Source organism: Rhinolophus sinicus, chromosome 13 (genome assembly GCF_057876585.1).
Source record: "Rhinolophus sinicus isolate RSI-liver-muscle chromosome 13, RSI-T2T, whole genome shotgun sequence".
In the NCBI taxonomy this organism is placed as follows: domain Eukaryota; kingdom Metazoa; phylum Chordata; class Mammalia; order Chiroptera; family Rhinolophidae; genus Rhinolophus; species Rhinolophus sinicus.
In genome coordinates, this window is record NC_142513.1 from 31,342,370 (window position 1) to 31,360,400 (window position 18,031).

At 40.0% G+C, this 18,031-nt stretch overlaps 1 protein-coding gene across 2 annotated transcripts in view; it reads left to right on the top strand.

Moving 5' to 3' along the window:
* The window catches only part of SLX4IP (SLX4 interacting protein), a 189,189-nt gene that overhangs the window by 114,026 nt on the left and 57,132 nt on the right, over positions 1–18,031 (top strand). Inside the window, exons 3-4 of one of the 2 annotated variants that reach the window (XM_019734904.3) lie at positions 4,072–4,161; positions 8,197–8,317. In XM_019734904.3, coding sequence (XP_019590463.3) covers positions 4,072–4,161; positions 8,197–8,317 — 211 coding nt within the window. The remainder of the gene's footprint in view (positions 1–4,071; positions 4,162–8,196; positions 8,318–18,031) is intronic. The other variant, XM_074317989.2, reaches the window with a different exon arrangement.

Genomic DNA, 18,031 nt, shown 5'->3' on the forward strand with positions numbered 1-18,031 from the left:
GTTTAGCTCTTTAAGAAGTAAAATCTAGACTTGGTGACTGATTGTGGAAGGTTAGCGAAAGGGAGGAGTTAGGGTTGACTCCCAAGGTTTTGGCTGAAAGCGCTGGGTGGAGGGGCTAGAAGCTGGAGCAGATCCTGGCCTTTTGACGCACAGCCCAGGGCATGGGATGTGCAGCTTTTTCTAGTCGTAGCCTCTGGGCTGTTAAAGACGTAACTGGGCCTGGGTAAAATGAACTGGCCTGAGAAAGGAGTGATGGTCAATGTGTTGCTCCTCTCAGAAGAGAGCTGGAGAGTTTCTCTGCTGAGAGTAGAAATAACCTCCTCCTAATTAAGAAGTGCAGGCTCTGCTGCTGGCAGCAGTAAGAGGCTTTAAAAAAAAAAACCCTTCTGTTTACTCCTAGGAGAACAGAGGCAGCAAAGCTTTGAGAGCAGGGAACTCTATAAAGGCAAAATAGCTCCGATCAGTGTGGGAGTTAGAGAGAGCTCTTGCTGGAGAACTCAGAACTGCTGGCTGCAGAGGGAGAGCCCTGCTGCGGGGAAGGGGACTGCATGTGCGCCCGCAGTGGAGTCTGGCAGAAATCCTAGCAAAGTTGGAGCACCAGAGTAAGATTTGATGATTTATTTAAGAAAAAAAAAAAAAAAAAAAAAGGAGGACATTCTAATCAGTCTGTTTATAATCAAACTTACACTAGGTATTTGTGATCAAAGTTAAGAAAATACCAGATTAGACCTTGCTATTTTGTAGAAGTTACTATTATAGGATTTCAGTTCAGATTGTTGAGCATCACTATTTTATTTCTTTTTTTTCTTTTTTTTTCCCCTATTTTAAACATTACTTTGGCTAATGAAGAAGGGTTAGCAGAGAACTTGGTTTAATTGAGGGGTCCGCGTAGAACACCCTGCAGGAAAACGTGTGTGAGGCACATCTCCCTGCTTCAGAGGGGCTCTTGTTCTGTAATCCATGGAGAGGCCCATGATAAAATTCACAGGGTCAGTGAACTTGGATGGGAAAAAAGTTAACATCTTTATTTTAACCAAGTTCTAATAAGTAGTTTTTATTATGAATCAAGTATTCAAAACACGAGAGCATTCGCAATATTTGTCACCATTACGAAGCATAGCTCTTTTCATATTATAGTTGTGGCACGTTCTCAAATATCACTACTATGGACTTATAGTACTTATTAAGTCCACCGCTGTGTGACAAGAGCCAATGCCTTATTAAACAAGTCCATAACATTACTATATCACAATTTTAAAAAATTTACATAACCATAGTTAAGTAAAATTGGTTTTCATTTGAATCCTATGAATTGTGTTTCATGCATTTAGAAACATGATTCTGAGCAGGTTTCATCAGCTTCACAGCTGGCCAAATACATGCCGGGCACACGAAAGGTTAATAACCTCTGGCTAAGATCCTATAGTTGTGGCAAAAGACCTCCACCTGGTGGCAGCATACTCCTTAAAGGTTAAATCTATAATCAACCGTTGTGAAGAAATTTTTTAAATAACAGTGTACTTGAACATGGTTTCAAATAATTTTGACCACAATCCACAGCAAGAAATAGGCTTTACATATAACTCAGTACACTCATACAGAAATTTCACAAAATAGTACTTAGCTTTACCATGTGACCCATAGATATTTTTTAAATTCTATTCCAATATTCTCTTCGATTATCTTTCATTAAAATAAAATGCTTATTGTAACACATTAAACTACAGTTTAGTGGGTCACACTGCACTGCTTGACCTCAGAGGAAATCATCTTTCATCATACCTCATGATTTATTACCCAATGAATTTCACTTTGGTCTCCCCCAAAATACCCACACAGTTTCAGGGAAAGTACTTACATTTTAAATAGCTGTTAACAAATATGATCGTATTTTTACCCAACATTTAAAAAGTGATTATTGATGTATTATTTACTCATATATACAGTGAAATTAATTGATCTTAGGCACATACCCCACCAAGGTATATAATATTCCCGTCACCGCGCAACGTTCTCTTGTGCCTGTTCTCAGTTAGTTCCTACCCAGGCAATCAGTATTCCGATTGCTTTGACCATAGATTTAATTTTGCTGTTCTAGAACTTTATATAAATGAAATCGTACCGTATGTATTCTTTTTGCCTGGCCTCTTATGCTGAACATAGTGTTTTAGAGATTCGTCCATGTTGAGTGTATCAGTAGTTTGGTAAGGAGCAGTCCATTGAATGAATACACTCCTGTCAATAGACATGGGTTGTCTTCCGCTTGGGCTAGTAGGAATAAAAACTTCCATGAGCATTTACTTACAAGTCTCTGTGTGCACATACGTTTTATCTCTCTGCGTGAATACCTGAGGTGGAATTGCTGGTTCAGTGAGTAAATAAAGGTATGTTTATAGGAAACTGACTGACCATTTGCCATAGTGGCTGACCATTTTATATTTCCACTAGTGATGTATGAGAGTTTGGGTTGCTGCACGTCCTTGCCAACAACTGTGTATCAGTCTTTAATTGTAGTCATTCTGGTAGGTATGGAGTTGTTTCTCTTGGTGGTTTTAATTTACATTCTCCTGATGACTGATGTTGAACACTTTTTTCATGTGTTTATTAGCCATTTGTTTATCTTGTGAATTGTCCAAGTTTGGGTTATTTGCTTTTTCATATTGATTTGTCTAAGTTCTTTATGTTGGATGCCAGTCCTTTATGTCAGATATATGGATTTATGAATATTTTCTCCCGATCTGTGACATAACATATTCATTTTATTAATGTTGCCTTTTGATGACCAAAAGTTTTAAATTTTGACAAAGTCTAATTTAACTATTTTTCTTCTATATTTAGTGCTTTCTGGGTCCTGTCTAAGAAATCTTTTTCAACCGTAAAGTCAGAAAGATAGTTTTGGTTTTTATGTTTAGGTCTATGATCCCTCTCAAATTAATTTTTCTGTGTGGTGCGAGGCAGGTATCAATAGCATGGAATTTTAAAAGAAAAAAAAAAACCACTCAGCCAAAGAGATGCAAAAGTGACTTTTCCCTGTGGGCCATAAGCAGACCCTGTGGGCCTCTTAGACCACCCTCAGCCTGCAGTCTTGCTCATCTATTTCTTTCTAAGTTAGGTCTTCCACAGTTATCCTGAGTCTCAGAAATTACTTTGCTCATAAGGTGTGAGGATTTATAAGGCTACAACTTTTTACAGGATCCGTAGCTGTGCCACAGAGCTGCTAGCCACATGTGGCTGTTTAAATTAAAATGAAATAAAATTGAAAATTCAGCTTCTCAGTCACAGCTGCTACATTTTAAGTGCTTAGTCGCCACATGTGGCTATTGGCTACCCTATTGAGCAGTGTACATATAGAATATTTCCATTTTTTTCGAAGTGCAGTTCAGCATTAGCTTATCGAATAAGAGAGGAGGCAGGCTTTGTACAGTTCCGTAGCATATTTTGATGAAACTGATTTCATTTTGATAACTGTCAATCAGCATCCACCTGCCTCCCCTTGGTTCTTTTTCATTCGCTTGTGCTCCTATTTCTAGTCTAAGATGTGTTGTCCCAGCCAAACCCTTTGTCCATCTAAAAATGCAAAGGCTGATAATATTCTCTCCCACCTAGAAAAAGGAATTCCCAACAGTACACGGAATCGTTCTTTTCCGGAGCCTACCTACCTCTGACCTATTTTATTAGGTTGGTGCAAAAGTAGTTGAGATTTAAAAGGTTTAAAAAAAAAGAAAATGCAAAAACCGCAATTACTTTTGCACCAACCTAATACTTTTCTCAGTGTTGGATAATCTTCCAGCTGCCACGGGATGCCTGGGTATCCCGCTTCATGGTGCAGCCCACAGGGAAATATTTTGTCTTTTGTGTCCTGATTAAAATGATATTTCTCCTTAGCAGTTCTACTACAAATGTCAAACTTACAGAAAGTTGCAGGTTACGACTTGTAGCCCTGCCCCCATGGACATTTCTGTCTAGTATGAACTTTGTTGCTGTTTCACTTATGAGCTGCCACATAGGAATTTGTGAGATTTTCTCTCATTGTTTGCTGGGCGTGAGCTAACAGCCTTCTGTGTCTTTCAGTGTGGGAATTTTGCTGTCCTCGTGGATCTTCACTTATTCCCGCAAGGTTCAAACAAAGATGCCAGCTGGTTTTCTGAACAGCAGAAAGAGGTACACAAAACTTTTCACTATTTAAATGCAAGTAGCTGCTGCTAGAAGAAATATTAGCTATTAATAGCTTTCATTTTAATCAGTCGGCAAAAATATTGAGTGGTATTTCACCCTTGAAAAATAGTTGTCTTCCCAATGACAGGCATACTCCTACTTTTTTTTTTTCCAGAAACTGACACCTTCATAGATTTCATATGCTACTCTATTATTTAATTAATTTCCTAATTCTTTAATTTGGGGGAAGGGGTAGTCTATATTCTTTTTAAAAAGAAGTTAAAGTGATTGTTCAAGTAAGCAGTGATTTTAATCTGACTGGTTATGAAGGTGTCGCGCTAACACAAGGCTGATCTTTCCTACCTGTGTGGAATCCTGATCATCTGCACTTTTATTTTCGACCATCCTTTTATTAGCATGAGTCCTTGACAACAAGATCAGAGACGTTAGGCCGTGTTCGTTCTGTGACAGGGCTCAGTCACTAAGCGGGTGGTCAGTCATGGCTGTTTGACTGGGAGGCTGATGCTGGACCTCCCTGGGCCTCAGCCTCCCCGGCTGCAAATGCATGGGCTCTACCAGGGCCTGTCTGAGACACTCCTGGCTCTCAGGGTCCGAGATCCCACCCAAGTGCTAATGTGGCAGGGGGTTAGAAGGTGCATCTGCTCTCATCACATGCTTTGCTTCCTTCTCCAGAGCCTGCTTTCTAGAGCACGGAGATAGTGAGGCAAAAACTTTTACATAACTTTCAAAATGTTATAGCACTTTGTGTGTCTGTGATAGTCATTTGTCACAATGGCTTCTTAGAGCTAGAAATAAAAGCACGTTTTATTAAAAGGTGGTATATGGAAAAGACACTAGTGATAGCGATGCACCCAGAGGGGAAAAAAAAAAAAGACCACAAAACCCCAAAAAACTGTGATAACTTTTCAGTCAGCTTTTGGAGATAACTTGGGGGGAAAAAATCTCCCCAAAAGAAAATTTATAGGGTAATACATTTTCAATCAAAAGGTAATAAAATGATCTGGACTTTGCTGTCATAATTTCACAAAGGCTACTTGGTGGCTTGAAGCTGGAAGAAGGAAGGCACAAGATTCAGTATGATGGGATTTATCGTCCTGGTAGATAAGCGTGGCCTGTGTCCTGAAGAGGCACAGTATTTAGTAGGCCAGCATCTCCCACTCCAACTCAGCTCCATGTAATTCCAGGCTGTGGCTTCACAACACATGCCCCCATGATACAAAACAGTTCATTTCCTCAGAGTGACTAATGTTCACCCGAGGGGAGCTCACCCAAAAGGCTTAGGACTTGATTTACATCAATAGCATTCTAGAATCCTCATTCTCCGCTGTTCGTTCCCAGCTTTACCACCTCTGCCTTAGACCTTTCTTGTTGATGTTTTGTCAGTTTTGCCAAGAGTCAGTTTATTTGGAAGGCTTTAAAATAAAGCCATGAGTATATGAATCACCTCCTAGACGAAGTGTGAGGTGAAATTTTTCCAGGATGCCACACGCAGCTGGGCTGCTCCACCTACTGCCTCCATCCGGGCAGCAGGGCATGACTTAGCAAAGATGCTCAGGGCACGACTGGACCTGCAGGCCTCTGTTGCAGTGGCAGCTGTGATAGGGCAGGTCGTGCCAACACGTTGAGCAGTTTTGCTCTCAAAGCGAAGTACTTAAAGCTTCTACTTTAAGTCATGCTCACTGACATTAAAATTGCACTGGGATACCATCTGTGTGTGTGTGTCTGGTGGGGTGGGGAGAGAGAGAGAGACAGAGAGAAGAGAAACTCTAGTCAAGTAAAGTATATGACTTTAGCCTATGTTCAGTGCTTTTCATCTGTTTTTTTTATCATTAGATCGTCTAATGACTGAGATTTAATGAGCAATCAATTTGATTGCATTTTAAGTCATTTTATGTAGTAAACATCTTAAGAATATCCAGTTCCTTTTCAGAAAAAGGATTAAGCATATGTTTATTTTGAGTCCAGCACAAGTAGTCTGTGTACCCAAACAGTCAAACTCAAACTGTTCCATTTGTAAACTTGAGGAAGCAAACATGAGCCCCTGTTAGCCTAGAGATTCCGTATGTATCTCTTGCTCATGAGTTTGAACTTGGTCTCCTTCCTCATCTTCCCCTCCAAGTTAGCTGGGAATTTGTCTTTTCTTGCATTGTCCTCTTTCTGAAGAGAATGGTTCGCTAAGTGTGGTCAGTTACTAGGGAATCTTGACCACATTGCACAGGATCTACCTTCCATTCCTCAAACCTGACTCATCAAAGAAAAGCCTAGTAACTATAGGGAGAAAGTTTATGTGTATGGGCCTTTGCTTTATTTTTGTTGTACTATTTTTAGTTCTATCCTTATAGGGCATTTATGGCCAAATTTTAACAATCCTTGTTTCCATGTATGTCTTTCACATATTTTCAGACTCAGTCATAGTTGAACCCTGCATGTGAAGCAAAATTCTTTAATTGTTAAAACAACAGTGTGAGGCAAGTCTGCCTTTCTGTTTTATGAACAATGCTAAAACACTCAACTGTAAACGGATATTTCTGTGTTCCACAAGGCACTGCATCTTTGGGCTGCAAAATGAGAGCAGGAGAGAAGGGACCAGTATTTGTATTTCATCTACAAACCTACATTTGTGAGTTAAATCGAGGGTTTTCTATACTGGTTGAGGAGTACATGTGTTTATAATAAAAAAATAAATAAAAGTTTGGCTGTCATTGTCTTTTGAAGCAGCTTAAAACTTTGTTCTTGTTTTAATTTGTGAAGATTTTAGGAGATCAACCTGAGATGGCATTGCCAGAAACCAGTGAAACAGGTTTGAGGTGACCTGGGCAACTCTGAACCTTCTTCAGAGTCTTTGGGAATCGAACCAGAATTATCAGTCCTCATGCATCAGTTCTTAATCTGAGAAATTTAGATTTGTGTACTTTTATTTTTCCTTTTCCTACATTAGGTTACATTTTTCTGGTAGTATAACTGAAGTGAATAATGTCTTCCCAGGGTGTGGATGGACTTTTAAAGTTTTATTTTTCTTTTTATAAATAACTAATACATAAAACAATAGACAGCTCCAGAAATTTTCTAGTGGTATGGTATGTTGACATTGAATTAAAACCATGTGTTTCTGTTGCCTAATAAATATTAATCTACTTTAGAGAAATATAAGAAGTTAAATTATTTTCACCATTAATAGGTGAATATATTGCAGTTGTCACAAAAGCAAATGGGTATACACAGTATCATCAAGAATATGGAAGAAAATCAGATTATTGATTTCCAGCTCTCTATTCAACCCGTGACTCAATACTGTTTTCTTTTTTGTAGGTTTGTAAGCCTGAGGCAGAATTAATGAATGCATGTGTTTAGATTTTTAAAGTTTTTTGAACCTTATTTGAAAAATGGGAAGTTTCTGTATAAAAAAATCACTGTTTCTGGCTCCGTGTGAGCAAACTGGAAGATCTGGTGACATTGTCCCCACATGAAACCAGGAGGGGCTGGCCCGCCATTGACTGGGTTGGTGTCAGAGTTCCCTGTGAAGATGCCCTGATTGCTGGCTCCTTCCCTCATCCACAGTCGCCTGCCTGGCCACAGTAGGCACTTCCCTGGGGCTCTCCTCGCCAGCCAGTGATGGCTCTATTTGACTTCTCTCTTCTATTTGCCACACAACAGCTGATTGATATTTATATGAAAACAGTCTTTGCCTCACTGATTTCATCACCTCATCACCCTAATTTTTACACTGAGACGTTTTTATCTTCCTTTTAGAAATGTGTATCTGAGGCAGAGGGATATTATAAATGAGTTTCTCAGATCACAGAGTAAGCCAACATCATAGTTTCGAACAAACTTCAGTAGCAAATTTAAATCTGCAATGTATCAATGAGCACATATTACATTCTTTTCAGTAGTCATAGCTAATTTAAAAAGCAAACAAAATAAAATTTTCACTGTTGATTTTTTAATGTGCACCATGTTGACTTATTTTATATTGCATTAAATTTTAAAATTATCTTTAATATTTTTAATTTACTTTAGGAAGTCTGTTTACTGTTAAAAGAAACCATTGATTCAAGAGTTAAGGAATACTTGGAAGTTCACAAACAGCACAGGCCGTCAAATACAGAATTCACAAGATCCAGTCCCTTGTCCTTAAAAGGTAGGCACAGAGTACTTTGATTTTGGATAAATTGTCTGCTTTGTAGAGATGGCAATTATGTTTGACTCTGACTGTCATGTCAGTACAGTGATACATTTTAAAAATATGTTCTAATAAAGATGCTTTGTTTGGGTTAAGAAAATGAACCAGAAAGCCCTGAAGGGCTTTTAATGGTAAGCAATATAGATGTATATATAAATAGAAAATAAAAACAGTCCTAAGAAAACTGTAAATGTTTTAAAGGATTTTTTTTTTTTTTTTTGGCAAGTAATCTTAAAAATGGATTTACATTAATACTGACTTGATTTGGAGCTTTGTGCTTTTAAAAAATGCTTTCATATGTCACCATGCTATTTCAGAGGTTCTCAACTGGGGATGATTTTGCCCCAGGAAACATTTGGTAATGTCTGTAGACACTTTGGTTGTGATAACTGGGGTGGGAGCAGTGGAGAAGAGCTACTGGCCTCTCGTGGGTAGAGGCCAGGCATTCCACTACATAGTGTACAGTGCACAGGGCAGCCTACAGTAGCAAGGCGTTACCTGACTCAAAACGTCGAGGGGACTGAGGTTGAAATGTCCTTCCACATTTCCTAAAAACGCTTTGAGAATGGTAATGTCTTTGAGTTACAGGTGAAGAAGCTGAGAATCTGCAAGATGAAGGGGCTTGCTTGCCCAAATGAAAGATCATGTTTTTGAGGAGAGAGATGATCTTGTTATTTTGCCATTTTCATCCCCCCATCCCCACCCCCCAGTGCTTAGCCTAGTGCCTCATACACAGATTCCGTAATATGTTGAATGACAAGAGTATTCACGTAGCAAGGGAAGAACATGACCTCAGACCCAGCTCTTCTGACTCCCAGCTCACTTTCCAGTCTGTCATTGTGGTGTTTTTGATTTTTTCACTCAGTCAGGATTTCGTAGCACTCTGTGTGGCACACATGCAGTCAACTCCATGGTAATCCTCAGAGGCCAGTGCTGGGCTGCTGTGAACTAGATGACACTAATGCAGCATCTCTTTAGGAAAAACATTGTGTTAAGTAACCCCCTTTGAAGGCATACTGAAGTGTTTACCCAGCACAGCTGATAAGTAGGCAGACATTAATTTTACCCAAACTGAAAGCCTTGAACAAATGGAATTTTTAGTCCAAACAATATTGTATTAGATGATGCTTTCTGGTTTTTCGCTTAGTAATAGGATAAATCTTGAGAAAAGCCATAGGAGCTTGCATTCTTTGTACCCAAGCAGATCTGGCTAGTCTCACTTTCTAACGTATACAAAAGGAAAAGGAACAGAGAAGGTTCTAAGACCTCCATCTCTGGTGTGTGGTAGTGGCTTGGTCCGTACCCATCGTCAGCTGGCCTTCCTCTCCTACTGAGTGAAGAAAGCTAAATATTCAATTTCCTATCCTCTCTCACTGGTAGGCAACACAGTTCTGTCCCCAAGATGAAAACCAAAGCCTTTCTTGGGCTCGTGTGAGCAAGAAGTTAGTTTTTAAACCGAAAAATGATCTTACTGTACATACAATTTTGTAACCTGTTTTTTCCCCACCTTATGTAATACTATAGAGAAGTTCTTTAAAACACATACATCACCATTTTAAAAAACTTTGCTTTGTTGTGGTAAGCTATACATAACATAAAATTTACCATTTTAACTTTTTTCAAGTACATAACAGTGGCATTAGTACAGTCACATTGTTGTGCAACCATTACCACTGTCCATCTCCAGAACTTTCTTATCAATGCAAACTGAAACTCTTTACCCATTAAACGATAATTGCTCATTACTCCTTTCCCCAGTCCCTGGCAACCACTGTTCTATTAATATATACTATATATTTGGTAACTACTAGTAAATAAGTATGAATATATGTATATTTAATGTATAAATATACAGTCATGCACCACATGTTGACATTTCGGTCAGTAATGGACCACATATATGACAGTGGTCCCGTAAGATTATAATGGAGCTGAAACATTCCCTTCACCTCATGATGTACTAGCCATCCTGTTGTCTTAGCGCAACACATTACTCACATGTTTGTGGTGATGCTGTGTAAACAAACCTGCGCTGCCAGTCGTATAAAAGTACAGCACATACAATTACAGTCGTAGGCTGTACCATCTGTGTAAGTACACTGTGCTGTTCACACAATGACTAAATCACCTAAGGACACATTTCTCAGAATGTATCCCTGTTGTTAAGCAGTGCATGACTGTATATATAATAATATATATCACATTTTGTTATTCATTCATCTGTCAGTGAAGTAGTTGGGTAATTGTGTTGTTTCCACCTTTGACTATTGTGAATAACGCTGCTGTGGACATTGGTGTACAAGTATCTGGCCGGGTCCCTGCTTTGAATTCCTTGGGTATATACCTAGCCTTCAAGTGCAATTGCTGGATCATTTGGTAATTCTGTGTTTAATGTTTTTTGAGGAACTGCCAGACTGTTTTCTACAGCAACAGCACCGTTTTACATTCTCACCAACAATGCATGAAGGTTCTAATTTTTTCACCACCTTGCTCATACCTATTTTCTGTTATTTTGATTATAGACATCCTAATAGATGTGAAGTAGTATCTCATTGCGGTTTTGCTTTGCACTTCCCTGATAAGTAGTGATGTTGAGCACCTTTTCATGTGCTTATTGGCCATTTGTACATCTTCTTTGGGGAAATGTCCTTTGCTCATTTTTCAATTGAGTTGTTTGGTGATCTTTGTTTTTTGAGTTGTAGGTGTTCTTTATATATTCTGGATATTAATCTCTTATCAGATATATGATTTGCAAATATTTCTCCCATTTTGTGGGTTGCCTTTTCATTGTCTTGATAGTGTCCCTTGACACCAAATGTTTTTAATTTTAATGTAGCCAATTTATTTCTTCTTTTGTTGCCTTTACTTTTGATGTCATAGCCAAGAAATCATTGCTGCATCCAATGTCATGAAGCTTTTTCTCCCCTTTTTTTCTTTGAAAAGTTTTATAGATTTAGCTCTTACATTTTGGTCTTTGATCCATTTTGAGTTAATTTTTATATATGGGTTAAGGTAAGAGTCCAACTTCATTCTTTTATAGGTGGATATCCAGTTGTCTCAGCATCATTTTTTGAAAAGCCTATCTTTCCCCCTATTCAGTGGTCTTGGCAGCATTTTCAAAAATCATTTGATCATAAATGTGAGTGTTTATTTCTGTTCTTTGTATTCTATTCCATTGGTCTGTATGTCTGTCTTAATGCCAGTTCCACACTATTTTGATTATCACAGCTTTGTAGTAAGTTTTAAAATTAGGAAGTGTGAGTCTTCCAACTTAGTTATTGTTGTTCAAGATTGTTTTAGCTGTTTGGGGTCCTATCCCCATTTTTAATGACTGCGTAATATTCCATTAAGTGTTCATACTCTCATTTATTGGTCAGACATTTCAGTTGCATCTAGTCTTTTCACTGTTGTAAACCATGGTGCAGTGAGCATGCTGATGATACACATATTTGCAAACTTCAATTTCTTTACAGTATTTCTAGTTTAAATTTGTATTTGTATTGTTTTGTAAGAGCTCCTTAAGGATATTAACGCTCTGTGTTATACATGTTACAAATGATTTTTCTCAGTTTGTCATTTGCCTTTGACTTGGTTTATGTAATTCGACAACCCCAAACAGAGAAGCGTTTATTTCCCTCATGGAGCCTGCAGTGACCACCACCAGCGGGATGAATGCCAGGCTCCCTTGTAATGAGATAAGTAGTGAGGTTGCGTGCCAGAGGGAGGCAGGATGATGCTAATGCAGCATTGTGCTATTCACTCTTTAGAAAAATAGCTGTGCTAAGTATCCCTCTTTGAAAGTAAACTTGGTGTGAAAGCACCGTCTTTGCTCTCCTTCCTACTTCTGATAACAGTTAACCATTAACTGAGCATGTCCTTTGGTGTTCACATCTTAACCAGTCTCTTTCTCTGCTGCCACCAACCAATCCGTGCTTCCACCTCACCTGGACACCGGGACCACTGCAGCAGCCGCCTGGCTGACTTCCTCACATCTGCTCTGGGCAGCGCTTCAGCTGCTGTAAACACTTCAGTTGGTAAAATCCCTTAAAATCACAGGTCTGATCTTGTGCACCTCTGCAGCCTTTCAGGATTTTCCCAAGGCTTTCAGGATAAAGGCCAGGATCCCCGGGGTAGCTGCCTCTCCAGCTTCATCTTGTACCTCTTTCTTCTTCCAGCCACAGCAGACTTAATTCCTTTCTAGCAAAGCTCCATTCTACTCACCTTGGGGCCTCTGCCCATGTTGGAGTGCTAGTTCTCCCTTCTCCTAGGCCTCCTTCAGCTCTCTGCTCAAAGTCAGGGAAACTTACCCTGTCGACAGATCCCCTTGTTCCAGGCCCACGAGCATCCTGAACTTTTGTTCACACCGCTAGATAATTGTCTTATCTCTCCACAAATGTGTAAGCCACCCAAAGACAGGTTCTGCCTCTTCTATTATCTGTTGTATCTCCAGCATGGAGTACATTTCCTGGCTTGCAGTAGGTACTTAATAAATGTTTGTTCAGGTGATAAATTACATGTGTGGTTATATCTTTCCTCTTCCTACTAAGCTCAAGGCCTGCCGCAACTTACCTATCCCGCTTTGTCTCCTCCTGCTACTCACTTTCCTACAAACCTACATTCTTTATTCTTTATAGCTCTGTGCCTTTGCATTGCCTGGAAGACTCCTATTTAACTTTTAAGACCCAACTCAAATATTACTTCACCAAAATTTTCCTCAGTTTCCCTTCTTCTGGCACTTAACACTTTTCTAATATTTGTCACATTGTATTATACTTGTATTACAATCAGTTTGCCTCGCTTCGCCCTCCCCTTTAGTGGTAAGGATTGATTCTTTGCCATCCCCAGAGCCTCTTTTCTTCTCTAATACCTTGGTGTCTGACTCAAGAGCATAAACAGGTGACGTGGCTTCTGGTGGTAAGTGCTTAACCACATGCTAAAGTAATTCATTCCCAGAAGATAAGGGCAGTGTTCACCCATCTCCCCCACAGATTGCTTTTCCCAGATGACCAAGGTCCATCATGTTCTAGGCCCTGCCCACCTGCAGGGACAGACATAATAATGTACCGTCATCTTATACTATTAACAGCTCCACAAAAAAATGGAACCTAGTTCATGCTTTTACTCTTTCCTCAGAGCCCAAGACGTCCCTCTAGACATTTATCTAACTGCCTGTTCTCAGCTGCTTCAATTATCTCACTTGAATGCCTCTTTCGAAAGTAATTTCAAAGCCACTAGCCATAAGGCCTTGCCGATGTCATTCTTCAGTTCCGTGTCACATGTTCCCTGAAACTAGCAAGGGCTGTCGTTACGGTTTCGGTGGTTTGGATGGATGTGGGTGGTTCATGCTTTTATGTAAACTGGATATCTTCTCTCATTTGCACGCGTTTCTTTTTCCATTTCCAGGTCTGTGTAACAGTAATATGCCTGATCACGGCACAGATACCTAACACATGATGCTGAGTGATTTGAAGTCTCTAGGCTGGTAACTTTATTGATTATGCTTATAAAAGTAATATTTCTCATGATCTGAGATTTCTTTAAAAAAAAGCAGCATAAAAGGCTTTGAGGCCATTTCCTTAGTCATATAATACAAAGGAATACAAAGAGCTTTCACAAACTCAGTCAACACAGAGCATAGCGCAGATATTTGCCAGTAGCCTCATCTTTGTGCATTCACCTGAGATGTTATTTCAATGGATGCAGTAAAAATTAATGTTGTAAGAAAGTTTTTTTAAAGACTTCACTGTCAGGTCTACCTCATTATTCCCCTTAGCCTTGCCAATACTGGGTGTTATCGGTGTTTTTAATTTTTGTAAGTCTGACAGGTCAAAATTTAAAAAAGAATATGTCTTGCTTTTTGATTTTTATTTGTTTCTGTTTTTATGTGTTTATTGACTGAACTGCATCTTTATAGTCCTTGCTCACCTTTGTATTGGGTTGTTTGTCTTTTCTTTGTTAATTTTTTCTCTTTTTCCTATTGTTACTCCCTTGATCAAGGCCCTTTTCTTAATCAGCTCTTGAATTCCTGCCAGAACCTCCTGACTTCCTTCCAACTCATGTACACCTCTGCCACCAAAGTGGCCTTTTAAAAACAAAAATGTGATAGTCTCCAGCTTAAAACCTTTTGTGGCCAGGAACCTTAGTTGCCTAATATCCTTTATTTAGTTTCATTTCTGCTTGAGACTAGGCAGAATGGGTCTAACTCTTCAGAGAAGAAGTCGATTAAAGACATTAGGTAGCTCACAGGATCTACCTGTAGGAGAGCCAGACAGCCCCGTTCTGAAGCTACACGGACAGCCCAGCCACAGCCACAAGACAGAGACAGCTTTGGTCCGTGCCCCATTTCAGCTGCTGCTGCGATGCCCAGAACCCGTGTCAGCCTCTGCCCCAGCCTGCAGAATACTGACTGCCTGGCACATGGCATAGCCCTGGCTGCTCATTCTGAACTGTTTGCAAGGCAAAACTAGATCCCATGGCTATACCGTAGTTGCAGGTGAGCCAGGGGATGCAAATGTTTGTCTTTTACCTTAGGAGGAAAGTGAGACTTATAAAATGTTGAAGTTACCAAAACACAGGGAGAAGATGGTCAAAAATTGGGGCGGTGGGGAGGGGTAGTAGCCACAAGCTACAAACATCCACGGACGTTTTCCTCTTTCATAAACTTCCAAACAATAAGAACAACCTGATGCCAACTACACAACTCTCCCAACTATACGGCAATGTGCTCAGCATCTCCTCCAAGAGAAAGAACCCAGAGTCTCAAGTTCAGGATTTCTGAGTGATGTTTATTCTTCCACTAGTTCATTCACAGACCATATTTGTTAACTTATATTGACTAAATCATAAACTGTTGCCAACATACCCTGAATAAAATAGTAAGGAAACGGAAAGCCAAAAACGTATTAATAGTTAATATATGAATATATACATGAAGGAAGACAATATAGGAAGATGCTACCATTCTAATTTTTATAATCAGTTACATGAAATAGCTGGTATTTATATCTTCCCTCCTCTAATACTCATTTTACATTTCCTTTGTCCTTAGCCAATAAGTCAGCTGATCAGTATTATTTACCTGGCAGAGTGATCCAGACCTTCATTTCTGAGGAATTTGAGCCATCAGTGGTCCAGCCTTTATAAGGTTGTCATCATTTTCGTTACGTTTTAGTCACTTCCTACTTTCACTCCCTGGTTCCAGGAACCATGTGTCCTGGCGAAGGGAAGACATTGTTTTGCTGGTCAGAGCTCATATTATATCTTTACCCCAGTCCTATGAGGTCTTGCCTTGCCATTTGTATCATAACTGAATTGTCAGTAGACTTTCCCGCCGTTGTATAAGGCCAGCTGCACTTGGGCCTCTCTTGATTGCTCGACAGGATCTTTGAGTTTTATGAGCCCACTGCCTTATTTTGTGAAATGAGTTTCTTGCTCAGAAGCGGTGACAGTGAATGAAGCTTTCAGTAGGTCCGTGGATGATGTGGCCGGCAGAAACATGGCAGGCATAGAGGACACACGCATTGAATAAGGGTCCATTCCAGTGAAAAGAATGCCTTCTCTGTAAGGAAAGAGGTCTAATATAATCCACCCACCACCACTGGCCCATGTTCCTGTGGAATGAGAGCTGGTGGGGAGGCTCACATTTATTGCTGCTTCTGGCAAACTGAGTGCTTGGCAGGACTCAGCCTTGGTGAGGTTAAGTCCACGTGGTTGAGCCCAAGTATAGTGTTCATCCTTGCCACCGTGGCCACATGGCTCCTGGGCCCTTTGATCAGGGAAACTCGCAGCTGGGAAGAGAGACTGGCCAAGATCCACGGGGCAGGTCATCTTGTCCAGTCATTATTAGAACTTCTCCTTGATGGAGCCTTTCGGAGAACATTCACGTAAAATACAAATATTTTCACACTCGAATATAACTTTTCCCCAAATGTCACCAAGTCCTTCTGAGTTCCCGTGTGTGTGTGTGTTTGTGTCTCAGGCTCTCTCTCCTTACAGGCCAAATGGACCCAAAATATACTATTCACCATCCTGCCCGCTGGACAGAAATGTATTCATTCATTTCTAGTTGATCCCATCCTAGTGGGAAGAGGCATTGATTTACCAGGTACACATTTTTATCTGCTAGTAAGCTGGTCACTCCATCTTTCAGGTCATTTGTATAGGTCAGAGAAACACACAAACATACCCACCAATACTTGTGCTTATTTCTTAGTAGTAAGGGGTACAAGGTGCAAAAACTTGACTTCCCGTTTGAATGAACTCTTTCGCATGCCCCAGACCACTGGATGTTCAGAAACGATATTTTCATAGGTTTCGTCTGTCACCATTTGACATGCGTGTCCTAGCATGACATCTAGAATGCATTCTATCTTCTGCTCTATAAGTCGTCTCATAATGTCTTCAATGTAGCAGACCAGAATAATAATCCTACAAGGTAGTGAGATAATCAGGGTCCCTGTGGTCTGAGAGTGTCACTGAAGCAGAATGGTAACAGAGCAGTGAGGCAGAATGGTGGAGCTGTGTGGTATTCCTGCCACGGATGGAAATTTGCCTGCTTCTGTGTTCTCTGCTCACTGGGATAGAAACACCACATTTTACCAGTGTTGTATTGTTGATGCTAGATGCTCCAGTGCTCCAGTTGAGAAACCACCTCCGGAAAAATCTCTACTTAATTAAACCTACAATAATCCACCATCATTACTCAGGATACATTTGTCTTGTACTTAGGCCAAAGAGGCACATTAAATAAAAAATTATATGAAAAAAATATTGCTGGATATTTCGAGTTTTTAATGGTGTCTTAATCTCTGTATAATCTCTAGGTATAGTACTGCTTTTACTTTACAGTTTTGATGCAGAGACTTCCCTCTGGCCCTTCAGTACCATAAGAGCATTCATTCCATAAGACATGGATTTCAAGTTGCAGTTGCAGAGGAAATCTATCCCCATTATATCAATATATTCAGCAACTGAGAAGACAACTGCAGATTTTTCACAGACCTGCTGGGCTTGCTGTGAGATGAACTGAAGCCAGATTTCTGTTGATCACCTTTTGGTGAATCACAAGGGCATTAAGGAACCCTAAGAATCAGCATTATTATCTCAGAGCCGCGTTCAGTCATCCCCGTAAGTCTGGGTGTTTCCCTTTGCTCATTGTGCAGGTACTCTGGTAAAAAAAACTGCAGGTCCCAAGTGGAAGATTGATAAATGAACTTGCAGAGTTACTGAAGGGTCCTTACTTGAAGAATACCTGGCTCTCTCCTCTCAAGAAGATAACGGTCTGAGAACTGATTCGAACCTGGGGACTGTGAGAGCCCCCCAGTGGCTCTCTTTCAAGGTCGTGCAGGTCAGGCCCCTATTCACCAGACCTAGATTGGTTTTCTATTATACAGTGTTTGCTAGGGCTGCAGTAACAAAGTCACAGATTGGGGGACTTAACCAACATAAAAATTATTTTTTCTCACAGTTCTAGAGACTGGAAGTCTGAGATCAAGGTATTGGGAGGGTTTGTTTCTCGCGCCTTGGCTTGTGGATGGCCTTCTTCTCCCTGTGTCTTCACATGGTTTTCCCTCTATACATGTCTGTATCCTAATTTCCTCCTCTTAGAAGTACAGCAGTCACATTGGATTAGGGCCCACCCTAATGACCTCATTTAATTTAACTACTTCTTTA